General features: G+C 42.4%; 1 protein-coding gene across 1 annotated transcript in view; it reads right to left on the bottom strand.

Annotated features, from left to right (window-relative positions):
- LOC147241823 (receptor activity-modifying protein 3) overlaps nucleotides 1-18,103 on the bottom strand; it is a 34,919-nt gene that overhangs the window by 6,081 nt on the left and 10,735 nt on the right. Inside the window, exons 2-3 of the mRNA XM_086191109.1 lie at nucleotides 4,642-4,671; nucleotides 4,249-4,408 (exon numbers count right to left, since the gene is read on the bottom strand). Coding sequence (XP_086047235.1) covers nucleotides 4,249-4,408; nucleotides 4,642-4,671 — 190 coding nt within the window. The remainder of the gene's footprint in view (nucleotides 1-4,248; nucleotides 4,409-4,641; nucleotides 4,672-18,103) is intronic.

Below are 18,103 nucleotides of genomic sequence, written 5' to 3'. Positions count from 1 at the left end.
CTGACTGATCACGAGCATATTTGAGATTGGTTTTCATCACAAGCTTTGAGAACGAGCAGAAGAGGGGACTACATCATAGTGACAGACTTTAGTTGAAGGATGGGTTTTTTTTATAGTTTAACAAACAATATATATATGTGTGTGTGTGTGTGTGTGTGTGTGTGTGTGTATGTATATACACACACACGGGATGCAATGAAGGGTGGGGTTGTGGTAATAGGTTTACCTGTATGTGTGCATTCCCCTATAAAACACAGAGTTGGACACACAAATAGTGAAATATCCAAATAGATTTTTGTAATTTGAGCAAAAGTAATTAATGATTAAGCAATGTGTTTTTACTTTAACCGCTCTCTCCTCAATAGGTCTGTCATATCTGTATAATTTTAGGCTAAATCCTGCAGCCAGTTTTGAGTGTAAACTGTCAAACAGTCTGACCAGACCTTTAAAGCTTTAAACCCATCAGCAAGTGTAGTCTGACCAGCTGATCCGTGGTATCTAACTAAGTCGCGGGAAAAAGCGGCTAAAAGTTAATGACTCTTTCACACATAATCAGGACACAGTGTGACATTCACAAACAACCGCTTCGTTAATGTTCATGTTTTATGCCTTTGACGTTATGTGACAATTAGTGGTTCAGTATCTGCAAAATACAAAATACTAAGGTTGTTTAAAGGTGCCATGGGTTACAAATACAAACAAAACCAAAAACACCTTAATGAAGCTTTCATTTTACCATCTGATTTATATTCTAGCTGTGTATAAGGGTGAGCTTCTGGTTATGTGATTTATTGCAAGGTGTGATAGACTGGCTCTTTGTTGTTGTTCTGGTAGTTCTACTACTGCTACTACTACGACGACTACTACTACTACTACTACTAGTAGTTGTTGTTATAACTAGCTTATCTGTCACTCACTGGTGTTTGCTACGATTCCAACATGTCATCAGAAAGACCAGAAGCTCTCTGCAGAACATTAAAGCTCGCTGCACTTGGAGCTACGAACTGCTCCAGGCAGAAAATCAGTGTTTTACTGGAGGTAAATGGTTGCAGTGCAACACTTATAGATGTATAAAATGTCCTCCTCTGAGCATTTGCTCACTGGCTATCACTGCCAATTGACCCTGCTGGTTTGCCAAACATAAGACCTCTGCAGGGGTTTGTTTAAACATGAGACCCTTTCCTCTGCAAGCTTGATTCTGCTACCACAGCTTGGTCCTCCTGAGCCTTCCCTCTCCCTATTTTCCTCTCTCTCTCTGCTTTCTCTTAATTTTTTATGGCTTGACCTGTTGAACAATAAACGGGTTTGTAGCTGAGGGATGAACATGTGCCACTGGTGCAACAGTCAAGCGATGGAATTTCCGCGGCTGTTTTTTCAAAATGAATCCATCAGAGTGCCCATGCAGTCAGCTGACAGCAGGTGGAACGTCAAATATCAGCTAATTAGTGAACCTGCTTTCAATGCACCTCACATCCACGCACATTCGCACACTCCAAACCTTAATGGATAAGCGGTGTACAAAATGGATGGATGGGATATTTGTAGCGTGAAATGAAGAATTGAAAAAGACTACTTGCACGTGTGTTTACGGCTCTTTTGAGCTATCCTTCCTGACATGTTGCTCTCTGTGTCAGACACTAATAGGTCTTCCAGATGTTTACCTTCATCATCATCATCATCATCACCTCACGGTAAACATCTGGTTTCATGCAGCTCACACTGGGATGGTTAGGATACTTTTCATGTGTGATGATTTCATCCTTTTCCGACAATAAAAAATGAACACAGAGGACACATGACTGATGGATCAAGATTGTGGTTTTATTCCAGGAATCGTCCTCAATTTCCCCTGATAACCGAGGCACAGATGACCGTTTGACACTGATCATTGTGTTATTGTGCAAGAAACCAGTATCATATGTCTTCACCTCTGCTGGGCTCTGCAGTTACAGTAACAGCGTGAGGGGCCAGTGGCGAAAGGGAGAAAAGCAGCGGTGTCGAATTGCAGCCCTGGACACTTGGTCTTCAGTAGGACTACATGTGGTCGTAACATTTCAACACAGTATACATAACATCTGCCTTCATCTCTGTGTTGTGTGCACAAAGGTAATTGTGTAAAACCAGTTGCAGAAAGTTTGTGCAACACAAGAATGCGACAAGAATGACAAGAATATGACTGGGCCTACATTTTGTATCTCTAGTCTTACTGCGACGGACCCAAAATGTCAAATGGCTTTATTACAGTTGGCTGAACACCTGCCAACAACAGCAAAATGAACTCAAGCTAGCCCTCATCTGTGTCTCCTTTGTGTCAAATGGCTTCACTGTCTCCTCTTGTCAAAAAAAGTGGTATCACAATAAAAGCATAGCACTTACAAATGACCCTTTCCACAGCAGCCACCCGTCTGTCCTTCCTTCATCTATAAAATGAGAAATTCTGCTCTCTTCAGTGTATTTTTCTTTGCTCATCAATCACTGTCAAATCGAGGCTGCGCTAGGCACCCAAGTCACATCCTGTACGTGGAGGATAGGAGCACCATTATTGTATTCACATGTTATTTTTGAACCACCTGGCAGAATTGTTGGGTTTTGAAGAGATGCTTTTCTCTAGTGCATACAGATTTGATGCGTCAAATGATTGGAAAACCAATTCGAAGCAAAGATCTTTATTTTTAGAACCAAGCAAATAGGCTCCAATATTCCAAAAATGTGTCCCTGAAAGCTCTTGAAGAACATACAGGAGTAGGAGTACATGTTGCAACTGATAATCCAGTTAGGAAACACACTAAATCAGCTTTGGCAGTAGTGAATCAAAATGCACCTGAATTGAATTTGTGCAGTATGTTGGTGTGCCTGAGTGAGTGTGCGGTATGCTACACGTGACACAGGAAATACATATTTCTCTGTAGAAATAAAGTAGTTCAAGTATTGGGTGAGGGTAAGATAAAGAAGACTGATGTTACTCTGAAGGAGCAGGAAGGTGAAGGCAGAGGGACACTGTTAGCGCTGCTCAGTCCAACAACTGAACAAGATATGAGGTGAGCACTGCAGTGGACTCTCAGGGTTTCTGTAGTGCCTGGCTAGTCGTCTCTTGCCTTGTACATTCAGCTAAGCTAACTTGCTCCTGGTTGTATCAGGTATATTTTCACTTGAACAACGGGAAAGAAAGCAAGAAAGCGTCTTCTCCGAACGATTCCTGAAACATCGCATGTCATTTCAATTTACCATCAAATGAAAAATTAGTCCTGTGTCCCTGTCTTAATCTTTCATGTGTTGATTAATATACTTCCATCCATTTTCTACCACTTATACTGTTAAGGGTTGAGGGGGGGGGGGGGGGGGGGCTGGAGCCTATCCCATCTGCCGGGGTTCATCGAGGCGGGGTTCACCCTGGACGGGTTTAGAGTATTCAATTAACCTCATCCCCTCTTAACATCTCTGGACTGTGGGAGGAAGCTGGAGTACCAGAGAGAACCCACACAGGAACAGGGAGAACATGGAGACTCCACACAGAAAGACCCCAGGCTCAAACCAGGAACCTTCTTGCAGTGAGGCGACAGTGCTGACCACTGCACCACCGTGCCACCTGAGTAATATATTAAAAAGCTATATTTTCTCTTCCTTTAAAAACATTCAAAGGATTTATCCTGCACTTGTGGATCAATTTTGCTTTGAAGGGAAATGCTTTCTCTGACGTTTACCACTCATCCATGTCGTGATGCACTGCAGTTGCTAGATCCTTTTTCCCCAAAGACAGACATCATGTGATGAAGCATTGCACATTCCCTGCATAATAACGTGCTTCACTCCCACAGTGTTTGACCGTATAATAACATTCAGAAGGGCTTAGAAGAGATGTATACTGAAACTATTTTTTTCACTTTCAAGTTAGCGGGGGGGGGGGGCAGCTGGAAGCAGCTTAAAACCGAAGAAGATGCTTACGGCGCCCGCAATTAAGTTATTTATCCACATTTATTAGCTAAGAGGTAACCAGTAGCTTGTTCAAGCTGGTATGAAGCTGGTACAAGTCTCTGGTACACATGCTCTATTATGTGGGGGCTGTATATCTATTGCCATTGGCTAATATAATTGCCATTCAATATCCCTACATGCCCCACCCCCTTCATATCATCTCTCTTCCAGATACACGTATGTATTTCTGAATCAAATCGCACACCGACTTCCAGAGCCTTTAAACAGAGCTGAATAACAAACAAGTCAGTCAAAAGCCTGGACGCCTCTTCGTACCTGATGAAGTGTGTGAGGTTACACCAGTGCTGTGGATCTATGTGTGCCATGTCCCGCTTGAATTCTTCACCACAGATCTCCACTTCCCACTGCAGGCGGGACTTGTTACAGGGCTTCTTGATCCGGAGAGGAATGGGTTCTACGTCGACACTGTCTGAGGCTGAGAGGACAGAGGAAGACATTCCTTGCATGGGTTTCTTCGTTCCCAGTACAAATTATGTCATGAAGGTATCATTTGTTTTTCATATTGCTCAGCGCCATTTGCATTCCTACACTGTCAGTATCAGTTATAAATTGTTTGAATTTCACCATCATATTTTCTGCTATTTTTTAATGAATGGATGGATGGATGGATGGATGGATGGATGGATGGATGGATGGATGGACACTCACCTGACAAACCTCCCATCATCCAGGCATTAACTGAAAAAGATAAACAAAGGACAAAAAATTAAGACTGCTGGCAGGAAAAAAAAAGTTTCAACTTTCAAAATATATGGTAAGAAACAGCAGTCAGCCTATCATGCTGTGACACATGCAGCTGTCTCCCTGACCTTTAGCCCTCGCTGCTTTTCATCCCCTCATCCCTCCCAAAGGATACCATGATCACAAGCATCACAGCTGTTGATGCTAATCCCCTCGTATCCACTTTGCAAAGGAAAAAGAGCATCAGAATAAAGAATACCATCAATTTGTTATCTATGATTTAAAATGATTCATTTTCTATGCAATATTTGTTTACACCGGGATGCTGCCAGGAAAACTACAGATTCTATACAATCCAGAAGTGCCTTGAACACAGGTATTGTTTCAGTGGCTCAGTTCTTTGTATGAACTCAAGCAGAGGGAACAATTGTGTGGATGTGATATGATAGAATGTGTAAGGATTTGACAGAGCTGTGAGACTCAGCATGGCACGTTATCCTGCCCCCAGCCTGCCACCAAGACATCAAATTGGTATTTTCACATGAAGAAGAGGACTTGAACTTTACCTTGACCTATGACAACAACCCTGCAGAGCTCATCATGGACCCAGCAGCTTGTTTTACACCTTTTTTTATTATTTTTGATGACACCATGCTGACACGCTGCTACACAACATCGCATTATTATGCAGGCTCATGCTGACAGTAAGATTTAGCTCCAAACACTGCACTTCTGTAGCCCACAATATAAAATGACACGCATCAAATCTATCCATTTTGAGTAGGCAATAAAATGGGAGGTACTTCGTGCCAATGAGGTCCATCAAGCGATTGTTTGTCCATTTCTCGATTCAAATGTTGTCAAAAACATAATTAAAACTGTCCAACTGGGGCCCTCAGACAAGCTAGCGTATAGGTGTCAGGATGCAACCTAGCCCAGCCTCAGCTTTGCTTTGAATAAACTTCAACAATTACATTGTCACATGAAAGCAAAGATGAACATGCCTGAAAAACCAAGTGTAAGATACTAATAAGAACGGAAGATCTGACATTCACAGTGTTCATTTGTCCCCGAAAGTCTGACTGAACACAGCACCACTCACAGAGAGCTGAACATTGTTTTGATTGGTGTCAGGCAGATTATTGCTGATCCATCATAGGTAAGCAAGATATCTGGATATACAGTCTTTAGTATGAGTGCAATGGAAAAGAAGCAAAACAAATCTTTAAAATCCAGTATTTGTGATATGGCCTCCTTTTTAGTCTCAGTTAAACTGCATAAAAGAGTTTTTTTTTTTTTTAATAAATAAATAAATGGAGCGTGAGAACAAAAAGTCAGTAGAATTCCCAGTAATAATCCATTTCACACACAAGAGCTTCCCTCAAATAAATCTTTAATTCACACAGATTCAAACTAGAGCACAGGATAGCTCGTTTGTTATAAGAGGCCAGCAGGCCAGAGCGTTACAAACGAGCAGAGCTAAAAGTGCAACAGGACAGGAAAGACGTAGCGCCCTTTGAAGTGCCATGCTTATAAAGCGGGAGAATCCATTTGAAAGACAGCCTGCTGGACAAACACTTTACCCAAGATAGCCCGCTAAATTTAGAAACCTCCTTGTGTGGCGAAACAGCAGGGGTTTTGAGGCGCACTACTTATGATGTGATGCCATTTTTCAAATGATGAGAACACAAAGTCAAACTAGAATAAGCACATTTCTGCGGAAAGTACAATGTGATGCAAAGCTGTGAGCTGCTAGAATGAAAAGAGAGACGTAGAAAGCAGAACGCTTTAGAGCGTGGAACAGCTTGGTTTGTCATGGCAGCTCAGGGAGTTTAGGGTGAGCACACTTTGAACTCGGAGGCTTTTGAGGCGAAAACTTTAAGTCCCGTCACAATGAAAACAACGTGAGCCGACAGAAGATACATTTCTCTGAGTTCATTTATCTCGGAAGTTAAGAAATTGTAGGACTTTGAGGAAGTCGTTCGAGGGTTTTTGGGTTGGGTTTTTTTTCAGGGCTGTCTCCTTCGAGTTTGTGTGACGTCACATCCTTTAACATGAGATCAACAGGTGAAAATTCTAAAAGAGAATTGTATTCCTCCATTCATTCCCATAGAAAGAAAGGTAATTTGAATACATGCATGTGAATATTCTATCATGACTAAAAAGCCAGAAATCCGACGACGTATAACCATATCCTGATAGAGCTCTATCTGAATGGTTTCTTCAGCTGAAACCCCATGATACTTTGAGAATTTCAGTAATGTGACTGTGTAATAACACTAATTCAGTGGAATCACAGTGCAAAGATGTCTATGGACATGTAAATTCTACCTAAGCACACCAGGAAGGAGCCATAATCTCACCTGCATTAGTGCAAATGAGCGCAACAATAGCTGCTCCCTCCGCTTTCTCCTCGCTTCCTCCACAAATAACACCCGTCGATGGTTGTTTTCACGATCCATCTGGTGAGCTTGTTTTATCGAGGCGTGATAAATCAGAACTCCTGTTTTTGATTGAGCGGGGGACAAATTCAGCCTGACTAAAAGGTTTAAAGGTGTTGTCAAATTGCCGTTGCTACTGAAACCTCTCATCCTGCAGACAAACTAAATTCAGATCAGTCGTGCCAGAGCAAAAAAAGAGCAAAAAGCACTAAAATCACTCGCTCCGAGGCCCAAACAAAAAGTTACATTACTTAGCGAGGCAGAGACAGTTCATTAAAAGTTTAGTGCATGAGAAGTTGCACTTTCACATATTGAGCCCAGAGACATGGATAAACTCTTGACATCTTGATTATCTGGCGAAACGAAATGATTGACTGCACAAACTGATGGGTACTGTCATCCAAAGCTGGCTTGCTAGGAGTTTGCTTCGTCATATGCTGCAATAATGTGAGTAAAAACATCTTTCCTTTTCCAAGCAACTATTGATAAACGTCACCCCTTAAAAGTCAAACTGGGAGAAAAATTCAGCTCTGACCATTTTCATGAGTTTTCATCAAAGTCGCCATAAGAAAAAGTGTCTTGAGGTGCTTCCCTCTAATCTCAGTCCTCAATTCATTTTTCTTCATCTTTCCTCCTCTTCATTTGTTAGGGGAGTCACTGCTGAAGCTAGCAGGCTAGAGAGCTTCACTGTCTGGCCTCATCGCTTAAGATGAGTAACGACATCATTTAGGAATAATAAATGCATTGTCTTAAATCATTTGGCAGCGTCCTCCTCAAGATGTTTCCACTTCCATCCAGCTGCGTGTTTGCTAATTTAGCAATTATTTGTTTACCATCCGGCTGTGTGGACAGTTCCGTACTTCCACTCTGTAAAACCCTGCGCCCTCTTCCCACCTCATGAATATCAGTCCAGATGTCGGGCTAGAGAGTCGCCAAAATATCAGGATGACGTCCATCAAGATTAATCAAGATGTTAGGATCAAATTGCAAATCATCCCCTGACAGTTTCAGGAAAGAACATCAAAATGTCAGTTACATGTGATTTTGTTGTGAAAGATTTAAGAGACTCACTGACAGAATTTGAACAGTTTTTCACACTTTCCAAGAGTCAGTAACTAAAAAAATGACTCAGCATAGAGAGGTTTTTTGTGTGTGTGTGTGTGTGTGTGTGTGTGTGTGTGTGTGTGTATTTGTTGTACTCTGAAGCTGAGTAAAACAGCACCACAAGTATTGCCTTTTACCAGCAGAGCACGTGCTGCAGACCTGAACAGGTCAACGCTCCGTCGACCTAAGTGGAAATGATCATTGCTGCTTCCCAAGACCCTCGACAGTTTTAAAAGGGTATAAATACAAATACAATACAATACACAATACAATAAATACTGCTAAACATCAGTGTGTGATCATCCTTCAGCAACGTATCATGCAACGGTGTTATGGCCCAACTCTTCCTCATCTAATCACATCCATTAGTTATTTACATTCCCCGGAAAGATGAAACCCCCTGAAGAAATGACAGGACTCCATTCAGAGTTTGTCAAAGTTAAAAGAAGAGAGAGAGAGAGAGAGAGAGAGAGAGAGAGAGAGAGAGAGAGAGAATATGAAAGTATGTGTCAGAGTTTGCTCTCAATAAGAAATTAAAATGTAATGAAAGCTTTCCTATGATTATCTTCAAACTATTTACCCTTCCGGCAAGCAGTTGAACAACAAAGGGGCTCAGAGGGAGGGAGCCCAGTCACCCTCGTTTTATTGGGCCAGATGGAGTGACAGCGATGGGTGCAGCTGCAGAATCCCCAAGATCTTGAGAGGTCACAAACTCAACTCTTTCTTGAGTGGTTATCTGTCTTAAAAGAGGAACTGAGGATTTGTATACAGACAGAAAATCATTCCTGTGGGTATTTACGTACAAAACCAGAAGTCCTTTGCGTCTAACGATCAACACAGCGGACATTTCAATAAATGAGAAACTATAAAGTTCTCCTTGAAATGCCCTCTCGGAAAGTGCTCTCTCTGGCTTCCAAAGTTGGATATCTGCCCTCCGGTTCTCACAGGTCTTTTCTTCATTTCATTTTTCTTCACAACAAGCCTCATGCAGTCAGATCCAAAAATAACATCTCGTGTATGAGATCCAACAAAAACATATCTTGAGAACATAGGCTCTTGCAAAGCAGGGATCAACAAAACCAAATATCCCACTCGGACATTTTGATAACAAACTACTTATAACAGCACAAGCTCTGCAGGAGTTTCATAAATATTACACAAGGTTATTACATGTGAATCCAACAGCTGCTTCAAAGCAACAGCTCACCCAAAAAATACGTCTTACATTTTAAGTACTCACAAATAGATGACTTGAGCTGACCAAGGTGGTTTTTACTCTCATGCATTACGTCTTTGTGACGACAGGGTGAAAAAAATGTAAACATAAATTTAGCTAATAGCAAGTGACCGCTAACGATATCTAAAGCAACAAAACAACAGCAAAACTGCCAAACAACGTGTTTGCAAACTCTCAAACAGAGAGGACAGAGAGGAGAAGAGAGAAGCCCAGTGCACCATGGGAGATCCCCCTGCATATCTAAGGGCCAGCCTAAGCAGCCCAACTATAAGCCTGATCAAAAAGGAAGGTCTGTAGTCTGCTCTTAAACCTCAAGAGAGTGTCTGCATCCCTGACTGAAACTGGGAGACGGTTCCACAGGAGGGGAGCCTGATAGTTGAAGGCTCTGGCTCTCATTCTACTGTTAGAAACTCTAGGAACCACCAGTAACCCTGCATCCTGGGAGTGAAGGGTTCTAGAAGGGTAATAAGGGAAGCAATCATAGTGATTATGAACATGTGAAACATCCATCCATCCATTTTCTACCGCTTATCTTGAGGTTCCTGGGGGGGTGGAGCCTATCCCAGCAGCCTTCAGGTGAGAGGCGGGGTTCACCCTGGACAGATCACCAGTCCATCACAGGACCAACACATAGAGACAGACAACCATTCACACTCACAGTCACACCTACAGTCAATTTAGAGTATCAATCAGCCTCGTCCCCTCTTGATGTCTTTGGACTGTGGGAGGAAGCTGGAGTACCAGAGAGAACCCACACAGGAACAGGGAGAACATGCAGACTCACACAGAAAGATCCCGTGCTGGAGCCGGGACTGGAACCTGGAACCTTCTTGCTGTGAGGCGACATGCTGACCACTGCCCCACCGTGCCGCCCGCCCATGAAACAACCGTTAGGAAATCAAAGGATATCAGATCGTTTGGTCACTGACATTAAAGCGAGATACGCTTGCATCATGATGCCAGTTGACAGATGACCCTTTTTGACTTTCAGGTAGCTTTGTTATGTTTTTAATGTTCTTCTAATACTGTGTAGTTACAGCTTTGAGCTATGTGGATACTTGTTTTTTTACTGCTAGCATAAGTACATGGGAACAAAGCTATTAATTCACCCAAGCAGGAAGGAGACGCTGATTGAAATAACATGTTAGCAGCAATCAAGCAGTAATATTCCTCATCAGCACACAGCAGTCAGCAGGGGTCTCAAACTAAATTTACTTTACCTGCTGTGTGTGTGTGTGTGTGTGTGTGTGTGTGTGTGTGTGTGTGTGTGTGTGTGTGTGTGTGTGTGTGTGTGTGTGCGTGCGTGTGTGTGTCACAGCAAATTTTATCTCAATTTGTCACGGTGGAATAAACAGCCATGATAGTTCGTACCTGAGGAGGGAATTAAACCAACCTCCCAAAGCAGAATTAAATGATTTTAGGGGGCCACCTGGGGACAGAGGAACCCAACATTTAGCAAACAGTTGCTTATTTGGTGCATGAAAGAGAAACCGACATCAACTTTCATTTGGAGTTGTATTTCTAACCACAAGACATTCATGTCCAATATCCAGTACTTTTATTTCTGTTTAAACTCTGTGACCAGATGCTGAAAACAGCACAACAACTGGACCGAACCAGAGTAGAGGAAAATTGCATGTTCTCTGTAGTTCCCTCCCCCTGAGTGAGGTCTTTCATCTTACACATCATTATTTGGTACAGTGACGTTTTGCGATGTGAATTATTGCATTGTAAGATTGCATCCAGCATCAAATTTTTGGGGTTTTGAAAAGTGCAGGGCTCTAAAAATGCTACCATCTATCCCAGCCATGTCGGCACTGACAGCCTGCCAGGTCTCATTATTCACATTCTGAGAGTTAGAATTGCAGCGGTGCAATCTATAACTACTCCCAATTTACTGAAAGCATGAATGTCCATTCGCTCTAAGCGAAAGTCAGTTTTGGACTGGATGAGCGAAATCTTCCACTTTCCTCAGGTTATGACGTTTTCAGTTTTCAGGAAATGTGGACATGAGAACCTCATCGTTTGAGCTGTTTTCACTTCTGAGTACGACTGATGGATGAATTAATCAATCACGTGTTGAAGAAAGGTTTGGTAGCAGCGCACACACACACACACACACACACCTAGAGCAAACCTAATGAAGCCTCTGGTCCATTATGGGTGGATTTTGTCATGGATCGAGCTCAGATCTTGTGCTCAGTGATGTGATCCAATCAATGGGATTTTTAAAAAGAGAAGATTTCCAACACGATATGGGACTCAAAATATGATCATGTGATCAATTTAACACTTTATTAGCTCAACCAGTGGCCCCATCGCTCTATTATCTGAAGGAGAGATAGCCTTTGGCTCCATTAAAGAACATCAGACAACTTTTGAACGGACGTGGGCAGATAAACGAAATATTAAAGTCCAATTTTGTTCTTAAATGTTGAAACTAAAAGTAAAATTGTCCATCGTGCACCACATAAATAAAATGATCTGCATGTTACGAGTTTAAAATTAGCGAGACACTTTTAGAATACACATAGTGATGTACGTGATGTCGCCGTATCCAATCAATTTAGACACAAAGGGAAGTCACGGAAGCATACACTTCATTTACTTTCTGTTGTTTACTGTAAATGCACACTCCTACCAAATTTGTTTGCCCCGAATCCAATCCTCGTGATGAAGGAGGGCAAAAACAGGCCTGGGGGATATTAACCCTCTACTGGGGGTTGAGTGGTGAGTTCAGTTGTAGAACAGCTGATACTGACTTATCATCTCTGAGTAGATGTTCAAGTGCATGGTGGATGGAAAAAAATATCATGAACGGAGCTCTGATTGATCACAATGGCAACAGGTTTTCATCCAACGGACATGGAAACATTCATGTACGTTTAGCTTTTTAAAATGAGTCAGTGAAAAAAAACAAGTCAATAAGTCAGCATAATGAGGCTTTCCTCTTTGCTGCACATGGATTCAGCGAAAATTCAGTTTACTTAATGCATGGACATTTGGACCTAGGAGTCGGCTTCAGAACAAATCTAATCAAGGGGCGCTGGGGGTCACAGACGACCATTCAGGAACAATCTCTGATGTAAATCACTGATATGCACTTATCCTTGACAATCAACACACCAACCCAGTTCTGATTTGAACAAATCTCCAAAGTCTACACACACACACACACACACACACACACACACACACACACACACACACACATACATATACACCATGCATTGTGCTTGTCACTAGATCAGAATTTAAAATAAGTTGCAGACTCCACTCTTACCAAATACTGACCCAAATAGAAGTCACAATTTTGCATAATAATTATGAAACTCGTGGCAGGAATCATAGAGCCTGAAGAATTTTTCAGTTTTCGCAACAGGGTCAAACAAAGTTTTCTCTAAATCCCACCCCCATTGATGATCAAATCTGATGCTAAGTATGTCAAACGGTAACTTTACAGCAACCCACTGACAGAGACCCCATCTGAGACAGATAACATGATATTCAGCTCCTAATAAATGCGTACTCCAGGTCACGAGTAACTTAGTGCGGTGCAGTCACAACAATGGCCCTCTAGAATTGGAGGCCCTCGTGTAAAACATTAAGATTGTGTTGGCTTCAGCCAACAACCCTAAAAAAAAAACAAAAAAAACAAAAAAACACACACCTTAAAATGGTATTTCAGTTTTAAATCATGCAAGCCAAGCTGAGCAACTTGAAAAATAGGAGATAAATCAAACGGAGGGTGCACATAAGCAGACGAAATAAGAGTTCGCCAAACGACCCTCGGCTGGAACCCTGTCACGCTGTCACCCACTGCCTCGAAGCTTTGTAAGATAAAGAAGAGGGGAAATAGAAAACGGAGGAAATTATAGAATATCTGCCAGCACTGTCCAAATAAACCCAGTTAACAACCTCTCATCATCAGTGTAATGGGAAGGTAATAAGTCGGGGTGAGCGGCGCAGGGGAGGGTTAAAGCCCGATTTAATTACTGAAGTGGGGTTTGTCTGCACTTTGGCAGCAAAACATTTAACTTTATTGCACTTCCCAATCTTTTGTTAGTTTAAACACATGGACAGAAAGAATAATACATCCCAAACAGGATATGAAGGAAGTCTTGTCTTTGTATCTGCCCCTACGGCTATGTAGAGTCCTGTGTTTGAAATCTAATTACATTAAAAAAAATGAGAGAAATACAAACTGGTTCTTAGAACATGAGAACTAATGAATACTTGCAATTGTTCTCACATTGCTTTTATGGTTTTCAACAGAAACCACAAAAAAGAAGAGTCTAGTATGTCGAGCAAAATACAGCCAGTTTTCCTTTGATTTAACCATACAAAGAGCGACATGAGAGTTTTTACATTTTATGAAGTGAAAACATCTGGCAGCAAACTGAAATGAGCAACAGTGATAAGCTCAGTCGATGTCAAGAGGATCTCGTTACACCGTAAACGTTTTGTGCCAACAGAAGTGATAGCTGTTGGACAATATTCTTACAGACTGTAGGACTGAACCCTCATTTTTGTCTTATAGACAGAAGCACAGCCTGATGGTATTTGTAACTCCTTGTCACCGACAGAGAGAGCTGGTGCTCTCGTTACCTGGGATTTGTCCACACGACTTGAAATTGGGTTAACTTGGACTGAACTCACACAACAATGTGAGTGAATTGACACACACTTTCAGGCATTGTTGGCTAAGGAGCTATGCAAGGTACCAACTTGCGAATGCATTGCAGAGGGATCAGTTTCGTGCTGAGAAGTGCCTCGATAAGGTCTCTGGAGGTCTCTGCAACCGGCCGCATTGAGCCCAAACTAACATTTACAACATGTTGAGTTAAGACAGTGTTACAGAGCGAATAACTGACCAAACGGAGTCCTCTGTGACAAAACCAATACTTGAATTGCTTAATAAAACAGGAATGAAAGAGTCTTTACCTTTAGTAATGTGACATACGGTATATCTGACTGAAGTGCTACATATGGTCTGTTTGAAATCAGGGCTTCACAGCAATGCGATTGGAGTGGGTGTAGACTTACAAATAAAGTACAATACGGAGCTGTAAAGAGCACTGTTCTCTCAAACACACACACACACACACACACACACACACACACACCTCCCACTCTCCCATTATTTGATTCAAGAGAGGACACAGATCAGATGAATACATTATAGTTCAACCACGTTCTTCAGGAATGCAAAGATATTTTGCCAGCTAAAACCCAAACACACACTTCCCACCGTATAAGCTAACAGTGTGTGTTCCATCAGTTCACGCTGAGTCCTTAACTGCATTTAGTTTTTACAGAACAAGATTTTGACCGATATTCAGCAGCACGTAATGAGAGGTGTTTTAATAATTAACTCAGGGACACAATCACTTAGAAAATGTATTTGAAATTTTCTCCTTGTCTTTAGTAGAGTTGTGTTTTAATCACTGGTGAAGACCGAGGCGGGTCAGTAGGTTTGCCTTCATCGGCAAACACATGAACACAAGCCTGATGGCCCTCTCTCCTATTTAAAAACACTTCAATCCAAGCTGCACGGCCCATCCGCAGACAAACAACAAGCTAATTCAAAGAGAGCTTGGAAAATGGAAAAATGGTGGTTTGTTTGCACTGCTGTGAAGAACATGAGAAGGAAGCAAGACACAGGCACCATCTTCAACAGGTGTTTCTCACCACTCATGCATGCGGGGTTCCTAAACCTGGATAAACCCGTGGTAACATCCGCCGCAAGTGGATGAGTTGATTAACTTTATCTTTTTATTTGATGTCACAAATACCCCAATTTGTATTTGATCGACTTTGTGACTGCGATGACCAAAAGTTATAGACGTTACTTGCTACAGTGGGTCAAAAAAATGATTACTATGTGCACTCCAGTTTTAGTTGACATCAATGCAGAGTGAAGCAAAAAGAAAAAAAAAAGAAGACACCTGTGTATACCGCAGGGTCATCTGACCCAGTAATGAAGATTAAACCCTTTCCCACTCCAGACGAACGCCCGTAGCTCGCAGGTTTTGTGAACAGAGGATTTAGATGAGAGGTCAAACTGGGACAAAGGCAGAGCTGATAAAGATGCATGAGCAAATCCACCACTCTGTGATTTTAATACATGTGAAGTGCCTCAAGTAGCCCACTTCATTATTGCTAAACTAGCTGTGACACCTCGTTATCACTGTGATCTAATGAAGCACGATGAACAAAGATAAGACGCCTCAAACACTTTTGCACGTTCTTCCTGAGGATGTTATTTTCTCCCATCCTGCATGAAGCTTCTTTCAGTTTTGACCTTTGAAGCACTACACTACACTAAAGTCCTCGTGGATGTTACATAACGTGGTGTTACATTATTTTAGCCATTTAGCTTCTTCAAAATTGGAGATAGCAGCGGTTAAACAGGCATGTTTGATGCAGGAAGACTGACTGTCCAGCAGCGGGACCTGCAGTTGTTATAAGTGACAGACAGACAGCGATACAACATCACTCATCCTCCTTATCAGCTGAGCTGTCACACAGGAAGACTGAATGACCTCGTGGTGGAGCCTTAATGTAACTGGCAAGTGTGGGGTCTCAATGTGCTGACCAACAAGGTGACGATGTCCAGGTCTCACAGTTGATACCAACTGTTGTCAGTTTATCAGAGCAGACTTCTGGTTCAAGGTTAGAGAGGACGAAACGTTCAGGTGTTGTCCTCTGCACAACAGTTATAATGTGTATGCGTTAAATGACAGTATTTATCATCCCTACACTTAGGACGCGTTTCCTCTGGCTCACCTCAGGGGTCTGGTCGGTACGGGTCAGTACAGGTGCGTTTCCACTAGCACTGGGTTTCACGTCAGTGTGGGTGGGCTCACCGGCCGAGAGCTCCCGGTGTAACGCGTGTGCGACACAACAACAACAATGGATGACATGGAGCAGTGTTATGCCTGTTGCTCGGTCAGTGGTTCTTTCTTAAACTAAAAGTGAGGGACGACAGACGGGCAAGGCTTCAAGCGGCGAAACAGAACACCCAAGAAAAGTATAAAAAACTTTACCAAGCGATCCACCAGTACTCCGCCGAAGCCGAGATGATACAAAGGAGACAACGTAAATGGGTGAGATACCCAATCAGCGCCCCGCTATGTGTTTACATCCCCTTTGGGTCCCCGCTCGGCTCGCTTGGAACCCCAGCGGAGCAGGGACCCAAATGATAACGGTTACTACTGTGTTGGGGTCAAACTGACCCGACCCCACCCAAACCGAGCCGAAGTGAGCCAGCGGAAATGTGTCCTTACTGCATGGGTTTTTGGCTTTGAAGTTCAAAGCACTCTTCACTGACACACACCAATAACACCTACAGACAAAGATTACTTTTAGAGATTTCATCACTGGCTTTCTGCACTTGTGGTTCAGGTCAGTTATTCTCAGCTGACTTCAGATATTAAAGTTATAATTCACCCAAGATATGGTTGGTTTTTTTTTCCCCCTTCAAGCTCTCACACATAGGTGCCCTGAGCTCCTGAGCGCTTCTTTGTGACTCAATAATGCAGCTGTAGAGTTAGCTTATCGCGCGCCCCGGCCACCAACACCAAAATCCATCTAATGTGTACCCGTCGGATTGTATGCGTGGATAATACAACTGTTGCAGCTCAAGAAATTCTCCGTTTTTCTTTTACCGTCTTTGAATTTTAATCTGCCACTCAACAGGGATGCTGCTTGCTAGTTTGTTTGGTATGTGATGCAAAATGTGAACCAGAAAAAAGAATGACTGCAACCTGCTTTCAGGAAGGTTACAAAAGTAGCCTGATCAACTGTGGCTCGACTCTACATAGGAACCCACGGTCTGACTTTTTCAAATGTTCATTGCTTGCTTGCTGCAGTTTTGGTCCCGTCACAGTCCTGCTGATGGCGTTTGTAATTTACCTATCAGCGGATGTGCCAGTTGAGGTGAAATAAATTAGTGCGAAAACAAAAACAAAAAAAGAGATAGATTGGAAAGAGAAAAAACTTTGAAGTAGATGAGGAAGTACAAAAGATCTACAGAGTCAGTCAAACACTGCGTTTTCGGGATGGAATTATTTCCATACAAACTGAATACGTAGGGGAATCTTCTTGTCAAGGAGATGCAAGAGGAAAGGAGCATGGAGAATGACACAGATGTTCAAAACAGACGGGGAACTCTTGGTACTTGGTAAACAAAAGCAGGAAGAGGGGGAAGAGAGCATGATGGAGACAGAAATAAATGAGAAGAGTGAATCCATGACGGGGACTTTCCGGAGGGATATGCTCTTTTTTATTTTTTTTAATTAAACTTCTTGCATACACTCTTTGTATGAACTTGGGAGACAGCAGGTGCAGCAGGTCGCCTGGTGACTGCAGAGTTTGACTGCTTGTCGTGTGTAAATATGAGGCACCATGAAGGGTTTTGTGCCTCTCTGTATAAATGCAGTCATTTAGCATGTAGAGAGGGAAAATCACAGGCAAGCTTCAGCGGAGTGGGCCCCTGTGGAGCACATCCGTCTGTCTATCAGCTGTCACGCCTTGTTTGCGGGAGCACTGAAGCCGCAGCATCTCGTGAACAGTCTCACTCTTGCGAAACATTCAAATGAAATTTTATCATTAAATGGAGGTTTGGCTTTTGTCTCTGTGTAAA

Source organism: Aulostomus chinensis, chromosome 21, assembly GCF_037954235.1.
Source record: "Aulostomus chinensis isolate RoL2024-O1b breed Wild chromosome 21, RoL_Achi_v1.0, whole genome shotgun sequence".
In the NCBI taxonomy this organism is placed as follows: Eukaryota; Metazoa; Chordata; class Actinopteri; order Syngnathiformes; family Aulostomidae; genus Aulostomus; species Aulostomus chinensis.
The sequence above is the reverse complement of the archived record's forward strand: the minus strand, read 5'-3'. Positions and strand labels throughout refer to the sequence as shown.